We start from the raw sequence: 17,162 nt of genomic DNA, 5'->3' as shown, positions 1-17,162 counted from the left end.
TATCTAGATCTATACAAATTCCAGTGATTGCCGTACAGTGCAGCATGCACGTCAGCTCTTGGTGTTGTCCATGAGCAATTCCCACGCTTACTTATCCAGTTTGATCTGCAAATGCATATATAGTGCTGTTACACATGATTCTATACAAAAAGAAAAAATTTACGTAGTTTGTGTCTGTCCTGGTCGTCCCTGTCTTCCTTTCATGCTTCAAAGTCTAGTCATTGTGTTCTTTGGCACTTCACTTGCTTCCCTAGTCACCTTGCTTGGCAGTTTCGACAGCAGTGGACTCTGGAGTGTGATGTATGATTTCTCACCAATGAACATGTACCTGTCTCAAAACTTAAGTGTACTTGAACGCAGCATTAATGGCTTGACCAGGAGGAATAAATTTCTTATGCACAATTTTTTCGTGGATAAAAAAAAAAAGGAAGGTCAGCAATGATTTGATGTTGATTTTTACTTGCCTTCTCTAGTCGATGTGACCCTGTACTTTTCTACTGACTGGATTGCCTTATGGTTTCTGGGTTGTAGACGTAAATTAACCCATTTTTCATCACCCATAATGGGAATCAAGAGGAAGATGGAGTCACTAGGAGAGTTTGTTTTGAGATATGAGTAAATGTCAGTTTGTTGCTCTTATTGATTAGCACTAACTTTGATGCAACAAGCGTCACCTTGAAAGCTGTCTGAATCTTGTGACAGCCTCCATGACTAATTGTCACTAGTATGCTCACTTCATGAAGGGTATGACTGTCCTTGTGGGTAATTTGACGCACACTTTCTATCATTTCTGGCATTGAACTGCTCATTGGTTTCCTTAAACCGGGGAAAAAAAAAAAAACACTCGAAACTTTACAAACGGACCTTTGCTTCTGCCTCAAAAGCTGTGCTTACCATTTTGTAATCTTCTGTAGCATTTATTTTTAAACTTCAAACATAATTTGATGCAAGTACATTGTTCACTGAAATCCACCATGACAATATTTGCTGAGAGCACTTTGTGCTTTTTTGTAACAAAGTTGGCACACCACCACATATAATATGCTCAAGACACTGGCTTTCACCCTCCCTAACCCATTATACAATACCCCTCACAGCTGGTGCAGGAACGTTGATCCGTGATTGGGTGGGCAGTCATATTCATTTGCATTTAAGCAAGCAGCAACGATGACATGCTGTAGCTGAAAGTGAAAGTGAGCAGAAACAGTATGGTTGTCCTACTGACTTCTGGCATCCTCTACGTGTTAACTGGCTGAACCAAAGCTAACCAGAAGGGGTAAAATTTCAATAACTTGAAAAGTATAGACAGCAGCATGGTGTGGTTTCAACAAATGGGCCCAGAAGGACCTGGTGTCTTTTTAAGATGCAGAATTTTATTGCCAGAATGGCTACTTTTGCCATCGACAGGTGGCACTTAAGTTGTCAGTAGTTTGTGCTGATGATGATAGCTAATGGTATCCCTGTTGAATGGGGGTGACAAGTAGGCACCTAACCTGCGTGAGGTAAGTATGTTTTACGGTATATCTATTGCAATCTAGCATTCTCCCTCACTATACTATGCCTTTTAAAGTTACCTCTACCTGTATGCGACAGCCCTGTCCTCATCTCTCCCCTGCTTTTTTTTCACCATGATTCTAAATGTCTCTTGCTGATCTCCACTGCTGGCCAGTTAACACTCCCATCAACTTAAAAAAAAAAAAAACCTTGCGTCTAAAAGGTAGACATTGTATACATTCACATTTCATTACAATGTGCTGAGTCATCTCCTTGTCCTCAGGCAGCCAGGTTATGCTTAAAAAAACAAGGCACTGCCCTTTGTGTTGTCATGCAAATTTTCTTTCGTAAACTATTTACTTTGTAAGGAAGGTTCATTACAATTTGTTTATTTATAGATACTGCAATCCCAAGAAAGAATTTCAGCAGGTGTGAAAGAAGCAAGCAAAAAAAAATAGTGTGCTGTCCTTGTGAAGGCTGTGTAGGCTCTTTTTTTGCAATCTTTTCCGTCCAATTTGCCGTCTTTGTTTCTCTCACTTTATTTTGAATGACTTCAGGATGTCTACCCGTACCTCCGGTTACCCTGTAGATACTTGGTTGCCAGCTTTCTCTACCTTTTTATACATTTTGTGTCCACACTTTTGAGGTACAAGTATTTGTGCACTCTAGCTGCTCATTATTTATCGTCCTTGTTCCTTTGTCTCATCATAAGAAATTTGGTCTGTGCTTCTCTGACTTCAAAGGAGGCTCAACCCATGCCTCTCTGTACTGCCTTATTTATTGTTTTACTGTGGGAACCCAATGCCAATCGGCCCACTGCCGAATTATTAACTTACAGAGCCAGCAAGATCTGCGATTTTAAGCACAGGTATCGCATTTTGCAACTTTTTGTTGAAAAATGCCAGTGCTAAGTTTGCTGGTTTAGCACTGGAACTGTTATTCCTTTCCGTAGGTTAGGTTGAAACCTCTTTACTAAGTGAGTAAAAAGATATTGTCCTCTAGGCATGGGCATCCCCAATTTTTATGACATGCATTATCATTTTATGTATCACCGCGATTACTTTAACTGGTCTGTACAGATTTCTCTCAATTCCTTTGCCTTTCTAGACTAGTTTTAATTTGCTTTTATGCTACTGTTGAAATTTTCATTGTTTTAATCAGGGTGTCGATCTGAAAAGAATACTGGTGCAGTTCGCGTTAAACGCGCTCAGATTTCGTTCCAGTTCAGAGAAATAAAAGTTTGTAATGGTTCACAAACCGGTTCGGCAATGTCCTGCCGTGGCCTGGCCCATGGCAATCCTGGCAATCCTGGCCCATGGCGACATGCTGCATTATACTATCGACTTGACCGTATATGCAAGCTTCATCAAGAGGAGGCAGAAATTTATTAATTAATTACACGGGGGAATTTTTATGTACACATTAAAGACAGGTAATTAGTGAAAATCCCTGCATCAACATAAGGTCTGCGTAGCTTGCACACTTGTTACTTTGACAGCAGCAGAGTCAGTTAATTTTCATTTTGCTTCTGGTTTTTACTACAGGACTGGTGGTAAGCGAACAGTCGCAAGTGGTTTGTATGGTCTCTAGTCTGTAGCAAAGAAAGAAGCCAGCATTTGATATTTGCTTAGTTTGCAGCTTTTTTAGAAGCAGGTAAGGACATTGATGCTTCTGAGCAATGAACAAGGACAGTTTGTGCTGAACCGTATGTCAATCTTTCTTGCACATCTGCACGTTGTACATAGTCTTGTACTGGCTAGAGGCCGACAAAGAAGTCAGAAGAATGGGTCGGCAAAATAAACGCAACTCACTCGGACTCGCTCACAAATTATGTTTTGCTTGGGGCTCACTCGGACTCGTACTCACCAAAATTGTGCTCACCACTTGGACTCATTCACCAGAATCAGACTCAAGAAGGTCTACTTGGCCTACAGGCTCTCACAAACTCGAACTTTCTTGTGAATAGAACACATCACTGATTAAAAGAGCTTCATACGAGACGCATATATCGCACATGCAGAGGGATTACAAATGCTTAACATTTAGAAAAAAGTATGCACAATATGGCGGTGGTGGTGGTGTAGCAGCAGGTCGGGTTAGCCTGGCATGCTTAGCTGGCAATTGTTCCACCTGAGCATCACAATCTCTTGTAAAAAACGAATATGTATGATGTGCAGTGTTTGCAGAGCTGGAAGTATTTACTCTAACCATAAATAAAATGTGGTAAAGAGGTCTTTAAAAGATTATGAAATATTTATTTGTGGGTTTATGCATGCATGCACGTGTGCATGCGGTGTGCGCATGCATATTTGGTAGTTCAGGATAGAACTCGGCTCCTACTTTCTGGCACTGTGCAACATGAGTGACTTCTTGTAAAAAAAAATTGGACACTGTTAAAATTGTGCACACACACAACACACAAAAAAACTTGACATTAGGTAATGCCACTTTTAACTACGATTAACGATGCCACTGCAGAAAGTCCGGCTCACTGTTTTGCTTTTTGAGTGGTCGGACATGACGCTAGGCGCTGACAATTGTGGAAGTCCTGATCGTTCCACAGAATCAACTGTAGTTTTGTCTATGACACTAAGCACCATAAGTTGTGAGGATGCGCGACTCTCACGCGTCTCCTGTAATCCGGCTTCACCGCGTGGCTAAGTGCCGGCAGCGGTCGTGATGCTAACGCCACCGAACGGCGGGGTGACTTGGGAGAAAAAGGTCAAAGGCGCTTCCTCTTTGGCTTGGGATCGGCAACCAACACGCACGAACGCTTCGCGTGTGCGCCGGCCCGCTTCGCGGGACCGTCTCGTGAGGCTAAGAGCAGGACACCGGTATGGACGAACACGGATCGTTCGAACGGGCCACCGTTCGCGTGACCGCACATGTGAACGACTAGGCGATGGTGTCACAGCATGGGGCGAACATATTCGCTCGCTGTCGGGTCGCGGTGAGTCGGAATTCCTTGATTTGTCGCGCGCCCATGTGAATGTTCTATTGGTTGTAATTCGGCTAGTGTGCATTGGTGTATGAAAGGCGCAATAAATGCCCTTTTGATTGTCTGCACTACTGTGTTGTCATTCCTTTGTCCCAAGAGCCCGAATGAGACCCCACATGTGGCTGCCCAACGTGGGGCTCTTGTTTTTTTTTAATTTTAAGTTTTGCTCGGTTTTAAATTTTAAGTTTTGCTTGGTTCGAGACAACCTTTGTTTCAACCGAAGTGTAATCTTAGCGTGGATTTTGATCGCTAGTGTCGGCAGCGTGCTTTCTTGAGCGAGGCGACGGTTGCTGTAGCGTGTTTGAACTTTTCAACATGCTAAGCCTTTTCACAAGTGTTTTGTTGAAGTACACTCGTCGGTACGAGAGCCACGTTGGTCTGCATCCTGGGAGAGCGAGGCCTAGCGCCCGCGGAGCATTGGCAAGCCTGAAGCGAGTGAGTACGGAAGCCTTGTGGGTGGTCCGAATTTTTTATGTAAATAGCTTCTTCTATCTCTGACTTAGGAAGTCGCGGCTCAAGGAGCCGGGTGGCCGGGGGCCATGGGTGCCGCTATGGGCTGACTGGTATTGCGGCCTGGCGCCGGGCGCTCCGACACCGTCTGGAACGGTGGGCGCCGTCAACTCGGATGCTTTGTGCACCGAGCGGGGTAGGACCACCTCACAGAGCTAACGTCTCCTCGCGGCTGCCTGTTGTGCCCATTTTGGGTGGTTTTTTTTTTTTTTTTTGGATGCTGGCTGTTGTCAAAGTAGTGACGCATTAGGCCTAAGGCTTTACAAAGCCGCCTGTCGCACGTTGAGGGACACAACCTGGTGGATAGTGGTGTTGAGGTGTCGCACATTGCTTCCCTAATTAGTTTGCCTCGCACGAATTGAAATTACTCGTACGACTCAAGAAAGTAAGCTTTATTCACGTGAACTTCGCATCTGAACTGCCGCCCGAAATTTTGCTAGCCGAATTGAACATCGTACCACATGGGCAATGCGTATGCCAAATTCCTCTCGCTTGCACTACTTTAGTGTTTGTCGTGTGCATTGAGTGTACGCAGCGTGAGCGGAGTCACCCCTGGTTTGCTGTCACCTGCACATCGTCTGCGCTGTTGCCCCAGCCTACGAACGAGACACCCCTGGCAATGGAGATGCCTGTGGCCAGTTTGGTGCAGCGACTTCGGCGGCCGCCTATGTCCGGCTTGCAACGCTCGGCGACTGGGAAAAGAGCCGGCAGTCCTCAACGGCTACTGCGGTTCTCGTCGGCAGGGCACGTCAGCGCGAGCGACGCTTGCTCTTGCCGACTTCTGCGTCTCCGTTTCTGGAGTCCTGGGCTGGAGTCGTGCCATCGAATCTGCAGAGGTGGTGCTGTGACCAACGGACGCCAGCGGTGAACCCCAGAGACCATGTCGGCTCGCATGTTGTGGATAGTGTGTGGACATTTCCTTGGCGCGGCCACTATTGCATGTACTAAGTTTTGTTCGCAACGCGCGCGTTGATAGACCGTGTGACATGTTTCGCCGGAGTATGTGTAGTGATTTAAGGTTGAGGGTATGTGGGGATGCGCGACTCTCACGCGTCTCCTGTAATCCGGCTTCACCGTGTGGCTAAGTGCCGGCGGCGGTCGTGGTGGTTGCGGCGCATTGTGAGAGATGGCGCGAGTGTCGCGATGCTAACGCCACCGAACGGCAGGGTGACTTGGGAGAAAAAGGCCAAAGGCGCTTCCTCTTTGGCTTGGGATCGGCGACCAACACGCACGAACGCTTTGCGCGTGCGCCGGCCCGCTTCGCGGGACTGTCTCGCGAGGCTAAGAGCAGGACACCGGTATGGACGAACACGGATCGTTCGAACGCGCCATCGTTCGCGTGACCGCACACGTGAATGACTAGGCGATGGTGTCACAGCATGGGGCGAACATATTCGCTCGCTGTCGGGTCGCGGTGAGTCGGAATTCCTTGATTTGTCGCGCGCCCATGTGAATGTTCTATTGGTTGTAATTCGGCTAGTGTGCATTGGTGTATGAAAGGCGCAATAAATGCCCTTTTGATTGTCTGCACTACTGTGTTGTCGTTCCTTTGTCCCAAGAGCCCGAGTGAGACCCCACAAAGTGCAGATGTGCAGTTCTAACAGTGGGACTGCTGACATCCATATTTCCTATCAGTCGCGCTGAACTCGAGCACCAAACATGGAGAAAAGAAAAAGACTAGGAGGGAGCATCATGTGACCATCTTGAAGCATAGTCATAAAAATATAAAGGAAAGGCTCATGGGAAATTGGCCCTTCACCACATGATGCGCAAGCGGCAATTTCTAGCTGCTGAGTGCACGGAGTGTACGTTAGAGATTAGACTGGAAAGCGTGTCATGAGGGTCGATTGAGATGGAGGCGCCACTAAGAGCGACTGTGTACCAAACTGTTTTTAAAATGCCCAGCAACCGTGCAGGGCTTACTCCCTAACAGTCATCACGCAGATAGGTGGTGGGCTTGCCTAGCCCAGCAGCTTGGTGTCATGCTTCCACCTACCTTTTTTTTTTTTGTCTGTCGTTGAAGCCACGATACTGTCCGTGTGAAAGCTACATTGCTGACATTCACTCGGACTATGATTCCCAAGAGCACTGCGGAAAATCCAGCTCACCTTGTTCTTGAAGGTTGCGCTGGACACTGAGCATTGGAAAGTCCGGTCACTCTGCAGAAAAAACAGGAGTACCACTCATTATAGAAATTGGCACAAGCGTAGATGTGTGGCATGACCAGCAAACGAGCAGTGTCATGATGTCAGTCGTCAGTCACGCTGAACACCAGCCATCACCGCTTTCACATGAGAGCAGGAGCTCAGTAAAGACAAAATAGAGAAGGAATCAAGCGAACATGATAACTGAGCCTACCAAACTTGAGAAACTCAAAGACGTCAATATCGCTGGCTTCTCGAAACACCGCAGCCCACAATGCTGCAGCGCCTCGGTTTCTCTGACCTTGGCCAGAACAGTAAAAGGGTAAGCTTGCACACAGCACACACTACTCGCATGTGCCCAGATGTTTTGTGCTTAGCAGCGTGCCACAGAGCCCCGACTTGTAGGAAAACACGAAGCAAGGAGATACATGGAAGGGGGGTAGAAGCGTGGCACCATGAGTCTGGACGTGGCAGTGCCAACTTGCATTGCCAACTTGCATTGCCAGTGTTATGATAAGGATGGGCATAAAGCTGGCGGCGCGCAGTGCGCATGCAGGAGGATGGCTGGATGGGGAAGGGGGAAGTTGTAGGTGCCACGCAGAGCCGAACGCAGTGCATTTTTGTTTCATCTCTTCTGGTTCTAATTTTATGTAAGCTTCCTTTAATTATCTTCTGCAAAGAGTTGCAAAATATCTGTTCCTTAGATTTTACTAAATAGGGTGTCAACAGATTCTGTATTATTCAAGGAATGCAATAAGACCATCCTTGTTGCTCTGGTTTACCTAAAACACGAGTTGCAAACTCGAGTGTTTTTCTCGTGCCTAACTTTGAAGTCTTGCAACTCTTGTCCTAAGTAAGGTAGAGCAATAAGGTAGGTTTTTATTGCATTCTTAAATCATAAAAAAAGCCATTGATACGCTGTTTAGCGAAATTGCAGAAACTGATATTTTGCAAACAATTGCAAAATATTATTTACAGGAAGGTCACATAAAATTAGAACCAGGGAAATTAAAAAAAGATCACTGCATATTCAAAATAAGCACATAACATTACATAAATTCAGCACTATATCTCAAAGAATTTTTTCTTTTTCTAAAACCCACATTCTCTTAAACGTGTGTTGAACCATGGCATTTAACAAAAGCAAATTTCGCGTGCCATTTATGACCGCGATTGCCGCTCAATGAGATGGTGACTGCATTCATTAGCGACCAAAGTGTTATGGTTGCATTAAGTCATTCAGCTGAACTCATTGATATTCCTCCTCGAGGACATAGTCTTTTCTGCTCTCCATGTTCATGTAGTTTATTTAGTTTTAGTAACAAGTTGATCTAATGGCCGAATTGGGAGCTTCAACAGAAATGTCGATTCCATGGAGCCCCTGAAACAACTTTTTGGGCCACAGAACACAACTGGCATAGCCAATTTCAGAAGTGCAAGCGTCTCTGCCGAAGTGGCCATAGTTGCCAGCAAATACCCATTGTCTATCCCCATTCTCGCACAAAACTCAACTCGTGAGGCGTAACAATCTGCTAGTAGGGTGCGATGATTGAAGAAGTATAGTTATTCAGACAACCGTGCAAACTATTGAGCACCTGTTGTCGCCTTATATGCTTGAACCGTTTCTTGCCAAAGTGGTAACTGTTATTTTTGTTGGTTCAGTTTGGTTCGGGTTCTGGTACGTTCCAAATATATCAGTTGGGTTTGGGTTCAGTTCCGCCCAAAATTGCGGTTCGGGTACGGTTTTCGGTTCGGGATTGGTTCGACACCCTGGTTTTAAAGGGCCCCTCACGAAGTCTGGCTCTTTTGAGCTGACAAGTGCAGTGCATACAATGCGAACTAACAATCATGCCTGCAAAGTATTCCACCGCTAAGTGCTGCGAAAAGAGCTGAAATTTCAAACCAAATGCCGTGTGCCCTTCTTGCTGGCGCCGCACTCCCAGCCGGAGAGTCGATATCAATCGCTCAAGCGCACCTACGTACATGGCAGTGCTGCGACGTCACTCGTCAGTGACACGTGACTTCAAGAAATATTCAAGACATCAGTTGTTTGTTAGATCTATTGCTTCAATAGACGATTTAAAGTTTAGAAAAACAATAAAACCTACAAGCCTAATGTCTGCGAGTTTTTGTTTTACTCCATGCCTTAGCAAGAGGGATGTACTTCTGTTTCGTCTGCTTGTTCCCACGTTGTGCAGTCGCACGCGCAGAAAACAAAACTATCTGCCGTTTTCGACCAGGTTCCAGCATGCGATCGTGCTCTTTGATCCGCTTGCGTCTGCCTCGGGGCTCGCGTAGCACTGACGTATACTGCTAGTCAGGTGTTCTTGTTCACAGTGCATAAAATTGTGTGCTGTGCGAAACGAGACAAACGCAACAGTGAGACCGTCACTGGAAGTGTGCTGCACAGCAGAAATGCGAGAAAAAAAAAAAAAAAAGGTGGGGCCTGTGACGTATGTGTCACGCGATCCTCTGGCTTCTGTATGGGAGAACGCAGGGAAGGAATTTCGCTTGCAGAGGCTAGATGGGGGCAAGTGGAGAGAGTGTCTGTGTTGGCAGTGACGCTCGCCTCGTGAAATCATGGGCTAGCAGCACTTCATATATTTTTATCTCTGCAACTAATGAACCAATTTTTAAAATTCTTGCGGTAGAATGCTCCCTAGAGGGCATGAAACAACTTGCATATAACCAAAATTTGCTATGTGGCCTGGTGAGGGGCCCCTTAATCACTTTCTCGATGGCACTAATCAGTTGTGCCTTGATCCCTGTACCAAGCTGTTTGATTAGCTGTATTTAGATTTCATCGACTCTTGCTGCTGTTTTATTAGGGACATTTCCTTTTGCTTTTTTTTCATTTGAAGCTTTTTACATTAAATTTCGTACTCTCCAGCTTCCATCTTGCTGGATCTGTCAGAACTGGGAATACCCTTTCTTATTTGCCAAATTTACTGTTAATAACTCCTTGCACATGCAGGAGCATGTCATCCTCGTTTAATATGCTACCATCTTCATCCCGTGTGAAGGTTTGCATATCTTTATTTAATTTTGCTATTGTCCTCGCATGGTTCCAAATGGTGCATCTTTATCCCTTCTGCGAATGTCATGCATCCAATGTCCAGATTGCATATTTAATTTTTTCTTGTTCTTTTCCTGGTACTGGTTCCATCTGAACATTACTTCTTTGTGTAATCCCATCTTTTTGGGCTTCAAGATCTTCTCTAGACGTCCGTTTATGCTCTTCTATAGCTTGTTTAGTTTTATGGCTGCACCAACTTCATGGTTTGATCTTTCCCCTCCAAAGGGTTTTGAGCCCTGTTCTGTGTGATCTCCTGCTGCATGCAATCTACTAGCTCCTTGTAATCCCAGATACCCTTAGGAAGAGCCTCTATTTTCTTCTTTATGCTTTGTAATCCCTGCTATTTGTTTTTCTTTTCTTTTTTCATGTATGTTGCTGTTTCTTTCTGCCTTGCATTGGCATCTCGTGCAAAGTTTAGCATTGTATGTTTATTATCTAAGCCATCTTTTCTTTGTTCACCTATCGTCATTTTATCTAACCATTTACAAAACGTTTCAGATTTCAGAGACTAGGGCATAGTCTCTACATGACTGTCTATTTCCACATTGCCATTGTTATCTGTCCATCACACTTGTGCTCCCAGCTAACTACTAAAAGGTTCTTTTCCTTGCACAAATCCAGCATTAGAAAACCGTTGTGATCAGTATTCTGACCAGGTCCTCCAGGTGTGCATTCATGTTTTCTACCAATATTACCTGACCTGATTTTCTTAACTCATGTCACTCCTAATGCATTCACTTAACATTATTTTGTCCTCAGCTGTCTCCATCTGTCAATAGGTATGCTACCCCCAGCCTTGTCTTTTTTTCTTCCTATGTGATGATGATGGTGATAATTTATTGGCATCCTTTTTGAAACAAGCCTCTGACAAATAGTCACCTATCCTGCTTGAGTTGATGATGATTTAATAGCATCCCCTTTGAAACGTGGCAGTCACCTAGCCTGCTTGATTTAATCAGGTATGCTATACATGTCTTTATCTAGCATTTTTGTATACATCTCCTTAATCTTTTCACTTTTTTTCTTCTTTTTTCCCCCCTTCAAAATCAACATTGTACCGTTACTTATGACTGCTAGAGATCCAGTAATATCAATCTCTTCGCTGCTTTTTTTCCACCAATACTCTAAATGTCTCTTGCTTATCTCAACTGCTGACCGGTTGATGCCTCCGTCCACTCTAATCCCAAGCACTTTTGGAAGGTGTACGTTACCTATGGTTCTCACTGGGTGAATCTCTTTGCATTCCATTAGGATATGCTGAGTGGTCTCCGGATTTTAGCTGCAGCATACACATGCCTCATCTAGTTGTGAATATTTGCTCCGGTATGTTTTTGTCCTTAGGCAACCAGCTCGAGCCTCAAATAGCAAGGCACTGCCCTCCGTGTTATCGTACAGATTTTCTCTTCTAATTTCTTTCTTCTTATTCTTGTAAATATCCATGGTCCTTTTTGTTTCCATTCTTTGTATCCATATTCAATTCACTGTTTCTCTTTCTCACACTTTCTGATGACTCTGGGTTGTCTATTTACAGTTTCAATTACCCTGTATTTGGTTGCCAACTTTCTTGACCTCTTCCTCCATTCTGTGTCCACTATAGCACTACCTGTCAGTGACAAATGCAACTATTCTGGCAGTAAAGTTTTCTGTTATAAAACAATGTCATATTTCTCTGTGCATTTCTGTGAAAAACCACATTGTGCTACTGCCTATACTTTTCGAGATCTTGAAGCTTTATTTTTCTGTTACTTTTGGATCACCTGATATACACATCCCTAAAGGCATACAAAATGTTATGCATAAACTGTAATAAACATACTTGCTTATACAGCTGTAAAAACAGACATGCAAGCGTAATGTCATAAGCTTATTCGAACAACTTCCAAATATACCCTTAACATAAATGCACATTCAGAAGAGAAACTAAAGGACTAATACATAACCTGATTCCAGTGATTCCACTCTTGCGCCAACTGCGCTAAAGTATGCTAAATGGGATTTACAGCGCCATCTTGATACAATCGACGAAAATTTCGCCTAACTGCGCCAAACAGTTTCAGATTTGACGGCGCCTATCGCCGAAAATTTCCTAACCTCATCATCCCACCTGACTTTCTGCCGTCCTCGACTGCGCTTCCCTTCTCTTGGTATCCATTCTGTAACCTTAATGGTCCACCGGTTATCCATCCTACGCATTACATGGCCTGCCCAGCTCCATTTCTTCCGCTTAATGTCAACTAGAATATCGTCTACCCCAGGTTAGGAAATTCGCAGGCGCAAGTTGGAATACGCTAGCGCAAGACAGGGGTAATTGGAGATCGCAGGGAGAGGCCTTCGTCCTGCAGTGGACATAAATATAGGCTGATGATGATGATGATGATCGCCGAAAATTGCACTACCGGAGAATTAACACGTGCAACGTGATGATAGGGAGAGCCTTAGTTGCAACCTTAGTTGCGAACAGGAGACGAAACAGCACTAGCGCGTGCGTCACGATCAAAGCGGCTCGACGGCAAAGTGCGGTTTCTGCTGAGGCTCATGGCTTCACGGTCAATTGGCGATTCATTGGTGGACGTTATCTACTCTGGAAACGCAGCTAGTATAGTAGAACCCCGCTGATACATTTTTCGCAGGACTGTAAAAAAACAAAAACAAAAACAAAACGTAAGAGCCGGGTCGGGAAGCGCGAGAGCCGAGAAACAGGAAAAATTGAGAAATGAGAGTAGTGTTGAACTGCATACAATATTATTTTAATTCTTACATGTGAAAAAAGTCGTAGGTTCGCCCGAAAGCCAAAGCATCGATTGCGGTTGCAAATTGGACAGCTCTACGAAGTAAGGATAGTAGTTTTATCGTCCGTGTAACCTTGTAAGCATTCACTTATTAACTATATTAACAAGCATGGTGTCAGCGCGCACAGGCAAACATGAACACATCACACTCGATGAGCGCGGACACGCGCTGTTTCAAACGCTGGCGTGAGGAAGCGCCGCAGCAGCAGCGACCGAAGTGACGTTCGTGCTGCTGTCTATCGCTTCAATGCAAACTGAGCGCCGAGAACACACAGTACGGTATGCCGCGACCAGCCGAAAACGACGTAACAGCCGGGAAAATGCAGCACCCGGGTACGTTACAGCGGGGTTCTACTGTAGCTTGTTTTAAGTGCAGCATGACATGTGATTATAATAACTGCATGCTGCCAAGTGTCCACCATTTCTGTTTCTGGATATACCGAATGACATCTGGGAAAACTAGCAATATATGAAACGATATCAATTTGTGTGTGTGTGTGTCACATAGAAGAGCATTTTTTTCTCCACGAGATCTGCAATGGATGGAAATGTTTACCACAAGCTTCTCGTAAGAACGCACAAATTATTCAGGTCTTTGAATGTAAATTGCAACTCGCTTTTTCAAAATACTTCAGGATGTGAAAAATCAGCTGCTCCCAAATGCCAAATTGCCTGCTCCAAAGTGCTCCAAAATGAAATTTCTGATGCTCCAAAATATCTCCAAATCAGAAGTCCGCAGTAGCATCACTGTGATTCGATACTTTAAAAAAATTGATTTCGGTTCTACAAATTTTTGCATATGAGATATGTGTGTACTGGAGTATATCATCTTTATCAACAGGGCACGTAGGCGAGAAAAAAAAAAAGTGTAGCTTGAGAGACTGCTGGCTTCTTCATACTGTTTGACGAGGATGCATCCCACCTCTGCATTTGAGATGAACACTTATTTCTTTCTTTATCTGAGCTGTAACATGTCAGTTGAAACTTACCATATCATGCACCAATACCAGTGAATGAGTGTGCAGCATAGTTTAAATGATTCTTGCTGACCAGTGAAGGTTAGTAGCAGAAAAAACGACACTGCTCTTCCTTCATAGCGTAAGTATTGGCTATATGGCACATGCTTGTGTGTGCCATCATAAAAGTTTAAAAAAAAATGCTACTTGTGGGTTTATCCATTACAGCTGGTCACGTTGGTAATTGTGCACCCACCATCTTTCACAGTTCAGTGGGATGGTCTTGATAACCTTATTGTATGTTTTTTCTTGTAACAGGTCTAGAGAACGAAGGCTGGTTTGATCCATATGCTCTTCTTACTGCCTTGCGACGAAAAGCAGTCTCTCTCGGAGCACGGTATCTTAATGCAGAACTCGTAGGGTTTGAATTTCAAAGTACAGCTGCACATCCAGGACCCGACATATCATACGAGCCTGTAAATCATGCATTGGTAAGTGTTTTAGTAGTTTTAATGACTACAGCTTTAGTGTAGGTCTACTAAGTGATCCTTATTAATATGATTGCAGACAACCCCCTTTTAGTGGCAGCCATGTGGAATTCACCTTTGACAGTTATGTCACAGCATCTGTGCACTTCTTTGATACCACATGATTAAATGCTGCAATCACGGCCCATGTGGCTGCTGCCTGCATAGTATGCACTCATTTATATGATTATGTGGTCACATTAATCTGGGCCTAATATTTTAATGTTAGCTTATGTGAAGAAATAACTTATAAACATTGTATTCTGTATGGTTTCTCATGCACACACATACCAGATATGCCTTGGACCAATTGGATGCAATGTACTATCGACCCAAAAAAGTTTACAAACCACGGGATCTCAGAAAACGCTAAATATCCGAGCAGCCTTTAAAAGTAGCCAGTAAATTGTACATCACAATGCTGTTCGCATATACCAGTATACAGGCTGGAAATGGGAATACCAGGCTGGCGTTTTGAGGCTGCGGAGATATTCAGCTTTTTTGTCAGATCCCTTGGTCCGTTAACTTTTTTTGGTCGATAGTACATTTAGTAATATTTTTTTTTTCAGAATTGGCTGTGAGATACTAGTTGCAGAAAAATAGTGGTAAGCATAATGATAAAAGAAAGGCCTTGTTGAAAAAGCTTCATTTTCTTGCATGCAAGGGAAAAGAAAATTATTTTTCTTTCACCCTTCAGTATGTGGCATGCTGAAACACTATATATATCTAAGCTGTGCAAGCTATGTGGCTAGGCGGACATTAGCAGCAAGAAAAATGTCCACAATAACTTTGCTAATTAATTACATATGCTAATTATTTAATTGCCATATTTTCCAGACTAGAGTCTATGGATCAAGTTTGACAGCTGAATTTTCGTGGGGTGAAGACTATACATGATTTTATTCCTTAATATCAGAGGCGTGCTTGAAGATAACATGGTCAGACTGCACCTGCAAACTTTTCCTGTGCTAAATCACATAGCAAAATTAGCTCTGCAATGGTTGTCACTGCGCATGAGCAGTATTTTCAGCTCATTCTGGCAGCTTGGGATATTGTTAGGGTGTATGAAATACCATAAATATGAAACACCGTGGTAATATGTATGTGAATGGCTGCACCATCACGGCAATGTTGAAGCTCGGTGCAGTCGATTGGTGTGCAAGAGCTAAAGATTCTGAAGGCTATGAAAACATTGTGGAGCCGTTTGTTGAATCCAACATGCTTGACTTGATTTGCTTTGGCAGTCCCAATGAGAGTGATTTTGACAGCTTTTGGTATTGACTCCTATGTACACTCTAATTTTTACATGATGTTCGATATGTGCGCGAGCAATATGCGTGATAACATTTGTCTGATGTTTTGTATGCTAACGCGTCTTTTTCATTTGTAACCCTGTTTTGCGACGATGATTACTGCTCATTTTTGTGGTCCTCGAGTTTCGGAATTCACGTGTAAAACTGTCTTGCAGTGATGCCCCCCTTACCCAATGCTCCTCATGGAGCCTGTAAGGTATTTTGAAATAAAATAAAATAAAAAAAGAAATCGTTTTACTGGTTGACAATAAAAGTTTTGTTCACCTACTGTTTACTGGTTGCAGACATGCTAAAACACTTAATTTCTGTTGAAATTTGTCCCAGCGGACTATGCAGCAGGTGCAGATTATCAAGAAAAATTTTGTCTTTTAAGCCTAAATTAGGCTGCGCCTAGTAGTTGTAGAGCGCCTGCCTGGCTGCAGTAGGTCGTTGGTTCGATCATAGGCGTATCTACCGGGGGGGGGGCAGGGGGGGCACTTTCCCTCCCACTGTCAGAAGTGGGGGGGCAAAGCATGCCATTTGCCCCCCCACTTTCGGAAGCGGGCACTTTCGGCTACACACTGGAAAGTCCAACAAAACTACAGCTGAAGCTAAATTTTATTTCTTAATAGAGTCACCACGTTAATATAATGCTTTTCTTTACTGCGTATCCCCGGTTTGGGCAGCGAGTATTGTGCCTCCTCGTGACGCGCTGTAGCGGGCGCCGCGCGAGATTCGCCATACACGCTTGCATTGCGCAGAAGTCCTGGCACTGGACAGTGCCCGCAGTTACAAATTTCTGCCTAACCATACTTGAAAAAACAAAACAATCGGCTTGAAATATATTTAACCTTCGGGCGAGGGGAGAGGTCCGGATAAAGTATTTTAATCAGCGGCGCCCAACGATGGGTGTGCCTTACTGCATGAAATGGTTGGATTATCAAATGCTGGAGCCATTGAATGTCCGTCCAGAAATAGTCTACGTAGCGTTGAAGTATAAATATACTTAGATACACAGCATTGTGATGCGTATGGCGGGAGAAACGATGCGCTGTAATGATGATTTGGTTACCCGTGGGCAGCGAATGAAAGAACCTAAAAAATAAAAAAAAGACGAGCACTTTTGCGGTGGCAGGTGAGCGAGGGAAGACACAACCGGGATTTTAAGGCTGAGACACTTGTATTATAGGAGTAGTCAGAGAGAATGAATCATTCAAGGGAATTAATCATATTAACCTGGTGGTTGTCATAGATAGCACTGGCATATTCTAATTTAGAACGGATTAGCGTTTTATATGCAAGTTCATTTATTCATGATACTTCAAAGGTCCCAGAACGGGACATTACATGAGGGTCTGCGAGGTGGTATGTTTGTG

The 17,162-nt window shown here is 44.0% G+C and overlaps 1 protein-coding gene across 4 annotated transcripts in view; it reads left to right on the top strand.

The window, feature by feature from the left end:
• Nucleotides 1-17,162, top strand: part of LOC119436844 (FAD-dependent oxidoreductase domain-containing protein 1) — a 65,732-nt gene that overhangs the window by 29,648 nt on the left and 18,922 nt on the right. For all 4 annotated transcript variants that reach the window (XM_049660030.1, XM_049660032.1, XM_049660031.1 and 1 more), the window contains one exon: nt 14,286-14,458. In XM_049660030.1, the coding sequence (XP_049515987.1) occupies nt 14,286-14,458 (173 nt within the window). The remainder of the gene's footprint in view (nt 1-14,285; nt 14,459-17,162) is intronic.

This window comes from Dermacentor silvarum, chromosome 1 (assembly GCF_013339745.2).
Source record: "Dermacentor silvarum isolate Dsil-2018 chromosome 1, BIME_Dsil_1.4, whole genome shotgun sequence".
In the NCBI taxonomy this organism is placed as follows: Eukaryota; Metazoa; Arthropoda; class Arachnida; order Ixodida; family Ixodidae; genus Dermacentor; species Dermacentor silvarum.
This window is presented reverse-complemented; position numbering and strand designations above follow the sequence as displayed.